We start from the raw sequence: 7,755 nt of genomic DNA, 5'->3' as shown, positions 1-7,755 counted from the left end.
CCTCACGTGTCCTCACCTGTCCTCGTCCCAGGACATCCCTCACCTGTTGTCACCTGTCCCCATCCCAGGACATCTATCACCTGTCCTCACCTGTCCTCATCCCAGGACATCCCCTCACCTGTCTCACAGGTCCTCGTTATAGGACATCCCTCACCTGTCCTCGTCCCAGGACATCCCTCACCTGTCGTCACCTGTCCTCGTCCCAGGACATCCCTCACCTGTCCTCACCTATCCTTGTCCCAGGACACCTATCACTTGTCTTTATCCCAAGACATCCCTCACCTGTCCCTGCCCGTGAGGGCAGAATGTGCGTGAAGGGTGCACATACAAAGCCTGTGCGTGTTCGGCACCCAGCGTCCTTGGTTACCACTCACAACTGCGGTCACCTTCCCTTCACGATGACCCCTAATGCCAGTGACAGGGGAACCAGGACAGGATGGCATGTGGCCTCCCCAGGCAAACACAGAGCTCCTCTCATGCACATCCTGTGTCCCAGAACGCGCGTGTGTACCCGGCCAGAAAGCCCACCCGCACGCCGGGCTCAGGCACTGGGGAGAGGGGAGCCCGCTCGGGAGGAGAGTGCTGGCTGGCGGGCGGGCGAGGGCCAGGCCGTTCGTCCCAGGCCGTCCTCTCATGTGCCCAGGGGCTGGGGACAGGGCCAGGCAGTGAGTCCCCTGCCTCCCGGGCAGGCCGGCCCCTGGCCACGACGCTTCAAAGAGCAGGTAAGTGCCGTCCCAGAGCTGAGACATCCTCCCAGGCTCAGCGGCCCCAGCCCAGCCCTCTCCCGCCCAGGGAGGGAGAGCAGACAGGTCTCGGGGACGCCCCCTCCCTCGTGCTAGAGTCTCACTGCTGGACGTGTGGGCAAGACCCGCGAGGCGCTTCCCGCGCTCGCCGCGTTCCGTGCCCGCAGACGGGACCTCCGCCTCTCAGTGCCCCTCGCCCGGGACCCACTGGGGAGACAGTGCCGACACCTTATTCACAGGTGAGAGACCCGGGGTCGGAAGGGCCACAGCCCGGGCACCCGGGGGCAGCGGACTGTGTCTGTGTACTCACGGTGGTGATGTAGCGGGAGTGGAACTCAGACGCCTCCTTCAGGAAGGCCAAGCCCGGGTGCGTGTTCACCACGTCCTGCGCACGCGAGACAAGACGGAGGTGGGGGACGCGCACAGTGCCCACCGAGCCCTGGAGCCCGTCTGCCGCGTGCCCCCACGGCTTCGGCATGGACGCCCGCCAGGCGTGGTGGCGGTGTGAGCGTGTCGCTGCCTCACCCACGGGCTCGGGACCACGACCGGTTCCCGGGAGCCCGCACCGCACCTGTCCCCAGCAGCCGAGACCCGACGGGACAAACACGGAACGGCCCCCACGCAGCGGCACGCATGCGACACCCTCACTTCCGAGCAGCACCCACGGGAGCCTTCAGGTCACGTCTGCAGGGATAAGTGCGCTACCGGGAAGGGCTGCGTGGAAAATGCCACAACGCGAGAACTGCCCATGCTCGAGGACCGCGCTCGGGCTGCGCGACGCCCCGGACGGGCGTGGAGGGGAGGGGAGGGGAGGGGAGGGGAGCGGAGTGCTGCGTGCGGAGGACGTTCTGGAATGCCACAGCCTGTGCCTACGCCGCAGGGGAGCCCGCCAGGGGCCGGAGTCCCCCCTCCACGGCCCCGCCACTCACACACGCTCGCACCGCGCGGGCCACGCGCGGTCCCGCCAGCGACGCAGGCTCGAAGGGGCGGGTCCCCGAGCCGTGTGTGTGGAACGCGCTACCCTGAGGAAAGGGAGCCCCGTCTCGCAGCTGGCACGCGGCGCGGAGGCAGGGGCAGAGCCGTGAGGAGGGGAGAAGGTGCCTGCGGCGCAGACGTGGGCGCACCTGTAGGAAGGGGACGAAGTCCTCCTGTACCAGGTAGTTACAGCCGGGATTCATGAGCAGGTGGACGAACTTGGCCGCGTCGTCGTGGCAGTTCTGGAGGATCCTGCAGCGACAGAGGACATGCCGGTGGTCCCCCCACACCACGTCCACGAGGCCCCTCCCAGACGCGGGCGGCGGACGGACGCCGGGCCCCCCACCCTGGAGGCCAGCTCCCTGCTCTCGCCATCTCGGCCACAGGAGCCCGGGCCCGTGACGTCCCCTCTCCCGACACCCGCCCCCCGCGCTCCCGCCTGGGACTCACTTTCTCCACATGGCGACGAACTTGTGCACAGACACGGAGCCCGTGCGCTCTCCCCCGGCACTGCAGAAGAGCGGTCCCTTCCAGTACAGCGGGCAGCCACACGCCTATGGGACGGGGGCACAAGCAGGCGGTCAGCGCCTCCCGGGCCCCCACCGTGGCCACCACACCGCGCGCTCCCACGGGGACGCCGCAGACAACTTCTGCTGTGCCAAGACCCCTCTGGAAGCCTGTGAGCCCCGCACACACGAGCTCCAGTGAGCCGTGAAACACACGGCGTGCGTCCTTCCCCGTGCACCAGGGACAGCATCTGTCACATCGGGTGACGGGAAGGCAGCTCGAGGACGGGGAACGGACCACCCCCTGACCAGCACACAGTCTACCGGCAGGCAACCAGCAGGTGCCCAAACTCTGCATGTCTAGAAACACCTCATGATAAACACGGACGATAGGACACACAGCGTAAATTAGGAAGGGCTCCGAAATGCAACAGTGAAAACGCCGTCCATCGGATTCACCAAACGAGCACTGACAGGGGCGTTCGGCCCGCGTAGCAGCACAGAAGGCTGATCGCCGGCAATCGAAGCTCCCATTGCAAAAAAGCAAACAAAAGAAGAAACACAGAACAGGCAGAAATGAAGACGAAAGAGAGCAAATATCTTAATACGGAAAATCAGCAAAACCGAAAGTCCGTTCTTTGAAGATCTAAAAAAGACCGTAACGCCCCTCAGAAATACTTGTCAAGAAGTAAAGAAAACACAAGTTACGAATGTCTGCTGTCACGGCAGTTCCCACACGCGACAGAAAGGCAGGAAGCGTGTGACACCAATGACTTCACGCCAACACGTGCCACAGCTCTGGGGACACGCACAGACTCCCGGATCCAGGGGTCTGACCAAATGGACACAAGAAAAGATCTGAACAGTTCTATGCACCTGCAAAAATACAAGCCTTAACTCCAAACTTTCCCACAAAGAAAAGTCCGGGCCCCAAAAGTCCGCCAACGAGCTTGTTCAAATATTTATGGAAGAAATCACACAGACCGCACACAAACTCTTCCAGAGACTGAAAGTAAGGGGCATTGGGTAATTCTCATTACGAGGGCTGCACACATACTGACATGTGTCAGGAACGCAAGGAGAATTAGGAGCCGGTTATCCATCGCGATCAGTAATGCAGAAATGCCACAGAAAATGCATCGTGAACCGATTGAACTCGGCCACTAAACAAACAGCGATGAAGAAACAGCACACGGAGAAACTAAGAACAGAGACGTACCTTCTTCCTTTAATGTGTTTTTGTAATGTCTACCCCCAGTGTGGGGCGCGAACGCACAGCCCCGAGACCAGGAGTCACGCACGCCACAGCCTGGGCCAGCCACCTGCCACGGGAACCCTTACCGCGATGAAGGGAATCCACACAAGGCCCGCGGCTCATGTCACGTGCCAGGGTGATGCGTGCAGGCCCCGTGCCTGAGCCGGGACCCAAGCCAGGGCACCAGGGCTGCAGGCCGGCCCGGCCAGGCGCCGCGGCCGGAGAAGACAGGCCGCACAGGAGGCCCCGAGAGTATGGAAGTCACAAACGTGTGGCAGGGCGTGCGGGAACGCGGAGGGTCTCGGAGGGCAGTGAGGACGCGCCCGGGAGGAAGCGTAGCCACGTCGCCAGGCGCAAGCACCGTGTCTGTGAGGCCGTTCTGTGCCCACCCGCTGGCAACAACCGGAAAACGAACTCGTCCGCAGCGCTGTGTGTGAAACGCGTCCAGCAACCCATCAAGCGTGCACCCCACACGGTGTCACGTGCGCACAGAGCCGGGCACAGATCTTTGCCGGGGCACCGAGGACCCCATGCCGGGCTCCCGCAGTGGAGGAGCCGACGCCGGTTCCCGGAACGAGTGACCCACGGGCTCGACGCGAGGCCAGCAAGCACCAGCGGGTGTCTGTGGGGCAGGGAAGCTGCTTCGAAGGTGCTGCAGGGACACGGAGGGCTCTGCAGGCTTACTGCTGAGTGACGTGCGTGACCCGGGCGCATCTGGGCCAAGAGGGACCCGCCGGCCGCAGGGAACAGGGTGCGGAGCAGATCGGACCCGGCAACGGATCCCGCGGTTCAGGCGCAACGAGTGGGCTCCAACGGGAGTGCCGCGCCACCGGGAAAGCCGCCCTCAGCTGCGCCACGAGCAGCGCGCGACGGGTCCCCGTCCGGAACGGGACCGCCACGGCCGCAAACTCTCCGCGGGAACACGTGACGAGCGGGTCGGCCTGGCTCCGGGGCCGCGAAGACCGACTCCCCACGCGGGACGCGGAGCACCCTCAGCCCCGGGGGGAGGTCCGCGTCAGCTTCACGTCAGCACCGTCTGCCGGGAGATGCCGTTGAACGAGGGAACGGAACCCGCTGGCGGCAACGTGAGCGTCTGACCAGAGCCACGGGCGGCATGTTCCGGAAGGGCCAGTCGAGGGGCCAAAGGCCGCCGTGGCAGCGCGTGAGCCCGAACAAGCAGTCACTCGAGAATGGGACGCACACGCGCCCGTGCGCCCGCGAACACGCGCTCCACCTCAGGACTCGTGACGCAGACGCCAGGAAGCGTGCGAGGAGGAATCAGGGCGGCCCGCACGGAAGCGGCCACGTGTCTGCGAGCAGGGCCCTGCACGAACGCTGTGCACACCCACCCCCTTGGGGGTGCTGCCTTGGAGCCGGATCGCGGAGGAGAGCACGGGGACCACACTTTTGGGTGATGGGTTTTGGGTACCCCCGAGCCAACACTGCCTGGTGCAGGTGTCGAGGCATCACATGGAGGCGACGTCGCACGGAGGTGACGTCGCACGGAGGCGACGTCGCACGGAGGAGACCTCGCACGGAGGTGAAATTGCACGGAGGCGACCTCGCACAGAGGCGACATTCATGGAGGTCACATCGCACGGAGGGGACGCAGGGCCGCCCGAGTCACGACAGGTGATGGAGGACAACGTCCAGAAGAGGGCTGGAGGGCTGACAGGGAGCGGCCGGAGGGAACTCTCCGTGGTGCCAGGAACATCTGGAGGCTCGCTCTGGGTGGTGGCCACGCGGATGTGGGGACATTCGCAGCAGTCGGGACCGGGGCTGATGGCCCCGAGGCGTCTCCCGGCTCTGTGAGTCCGTCCCCGAGGCGGTCTGCGCCCACGAAGCTCTGCGCTCTCCTGTGAGGGGGGCCCTCCGCGCACGCGTTCCAAGTCGTGCCGGCCTGTCCTGCTGCCAACCAGCCCCGCAGCCAGAGGGCTGGCCCTCAGGCGCTGGCCGCGGCCGACACCGCCCCTCAGGACGCTCTGTTAACTTTCTGAAACGAACGGCAGCCTTCACCTCTACGACACCACCAACAGAAAACCAGCTTACGAACAAGTCCAAAGAAGAAGACGCATCACATAAGCAGACCTTTGCTTCTTATCAGCTTCGTACAACATACGCGCGTGAAGATTCACCGTGGTAGGGTGCACGCAGGTGGCCGGTCACGTCTGTCCCCGCAGTCCGAAGAGCCGGGCCGCGGCCAATGTGGCGTACCCCGCCCACACCTAGCCAGCCCCGCTCTGCGTCCCTTTCGTGGAACGTGCTACACATGGGACCACGCCACCTGTGGCCTTTCGGCCTGGCTTCCACTCAGCATCCTGCTTGTGAGACACGGCCCTGCTGGGGCGAGCGTGAAGTCATGGACCAGGAGCGGTCTGCGCCCCGGCTCCCGGCACAGCGCGTCCGGAACCTCGGTCAATCCCCACAGGACAGGGTGCCAGGTGCACCGTCCGCGCCGACGCCGGGTGCTTGGCTGTCGCTGCTGACGCACCGCTCCTACGTGCCTTGGGGCGTCCCGGCCGACGGGCGCGCCTGTTGTTTGCAGGTGGCCCTGGGTGGCCCTGGGGGCGCCGGACAGCAGGAAGGCTGAGCCAATGTGAGACACCTGGGCCGTTTGGCCTCACGCCATCCTCTGGGGAGGAGCGCACCTGGATGCGGGGGCAGGGATGCATCCCAGCGATGCCGGAAGCCTCCGTGAAAGTGAAGGTGACGGCTGGGCAGCTGCTGGGTGGCGAAGACACGCGGGCACGGGGCTCCCAGCGCTCACCTGCTGGGCCGCTTCCTCTGTCTGTGCAGCTTCACCCTCCCACAGGGAGGGGCCGTGGGAACCCCCGGGTCTACAGCTGGCTGCTCAGCGCAGAGGAGACAACCTGGGATCTGTGCCGGGCGGGTGAAGTGGGCGGCCCTGGGGACCTCGGCCCCTCACCCTGGGGTCTCTGTTACCCCTGCGAGGCGGCCCCGGAACGGACTGGAAAACACAGTGCAAGCTAGTTAATGCCGGATGAGAAAGAAAGAGACGCACGGCACACTGATGCACGAGACGCCTGTAAAGCCGTGTCTACGAGGAAGCTCACAGCACCGCACACGAACGTCGGTACGGCCACGGCAGGCCGGAGCAGCCTCGTGCACGAAGCGGCGAGAACACGGCGATCCCGGAGGGAGCCGAAGGCAGGGAGCCATCCCGAGAAGGCCGGAAGCCAGTGTGCCCGAACGTGGCCACAAAAACAACCCCGGAAGCGGAATGGGAGTCCTGGGAAAAGATCAGGAAAACCAGGCCGTGTGGCCGACGTGGTTCAGCACGCACACGGGAGACACACGCGCTGGACTGCACATGCCAGGGCGGCCTCACTACGGCTTCCGACACGCTGGGTCTTAGCCCAGCCAGCTTAGCACCTGACGCGCCTGCACGGACACGTGGGACGCACGCCCTCAAGTCTCATGTGAGGACACGTCAACGTCCTCGGTCTACTAAGCACACAGAGGAAGGAAACTGTGGTGAGGAATTCAACGTAACCTTCCCAGAAAGAAACAAGGGTGACCCCAAGTGGGTCCCATGCAGAATATTCAGGGAGCGAAACTGATTCCAAACACACAGTTCCGGAACACGGACTGGTAAGGAGCGCTTCCTGAGAAAGTGGATGAGGCCGGCCCGACAGCAAAGCACACCACAAATGCCAGGGACGGATGGTGGGAGACCCCAGTTGTGAACCGAGATGAGATTTAAGCCCCCGCGAGCCACTAGAAGCCGGAACCCGAGGGCACGTAAAGCGGAGAGGATGGCGTTTTTGATGAACCGGGGTTTATCACGGCTGCTGCCACCGTGGGATGGCCACCGGTCTGAGTCCACGGCTACAGACGAAGAGCCGCACCAGCACATCAACACGTGCAGGACAGCGCTGCCCAGACGTCAGCGCCACGTCATGACCGTGCGCGGTGAAGGCCGGGGGCACGGACAGATGGACGGGGGCCCCCTGAGTGACGGCGGGGGTGGGGGGAGTCTGTAGGGACCTGCCCCCAGCACCCTGCATCACAGAGACCACAGCCCACACCGGCACGGGATGGGCAGGCTCACCGCTTCCACACACCCACCCGACTGGGAGCCTAGAACTACGCCGTCCACGACACCGTGCGACTCCGTGGGAAGAGGACAGCCCAGTCCCAAGTGCCCACATCCATGCTGTCCATGACACTGCGCGACTCCACGGGAAGAGGACGGCCCGGTCCCGAGCGCCCACGTCCACGCCGTCTATGACACTGTGCGACTCCGTGGGAAGAG

At 64.6% G+C, this 7,755-nt stretch overlaps 1 protein-coding gene across 1 annotated transcript in view; it reads right to left on the bottom strand.

Annotated features, from left to right (window-relative positions):
• PPP2R3B (protein phosphatase 2 regulatory subunit B''beta) overlaps positions 1–7,755 on the bottom strand; it is a 53,692-nt gene that overhangs the window by 5,545 nt on the left and 40,392 nt on the right. The window contains exons 3-5 of the mRNA XM_040460084.1: positions 2,169–2,272; positions 1,868–1,970; positions 1,054–1,128 (exon numbers count right to left, since the gene is read on the bottom strand). Coding sequence (XP_040316018.1) covers positions 1,054–1,128; positions 1,868–1,970; positions 2,169–2,272 — 282 coding nt within the window. The remainder of the gene's footprint in view (positions 1–1,053; positions 1,129–1,867; positions 1,971–2,168; positions 2,273–7,755) is intronic.

The sequence above is a fragment of the Herpailurus yagouaroundi genome, unplaced genomic scaffold (genome assembly GCF_014898765.1).
Source record: "Herpailurus yagouaroundi ecotype Mexico unplaced genomic scaffold, PumYag 248, whole genome shotgun sequence".
Lineage (NCBI taxonomy): Eukaryota > Metazoa > Chordata > Mammalia > Carnivora > Felidae > Herpailurus > Herpailurus yagouaroundi.
Note: the sequence above shows the minus strand (reverse complement) of the source record. Positions and strands in the feature narration are given on the sequence as shown.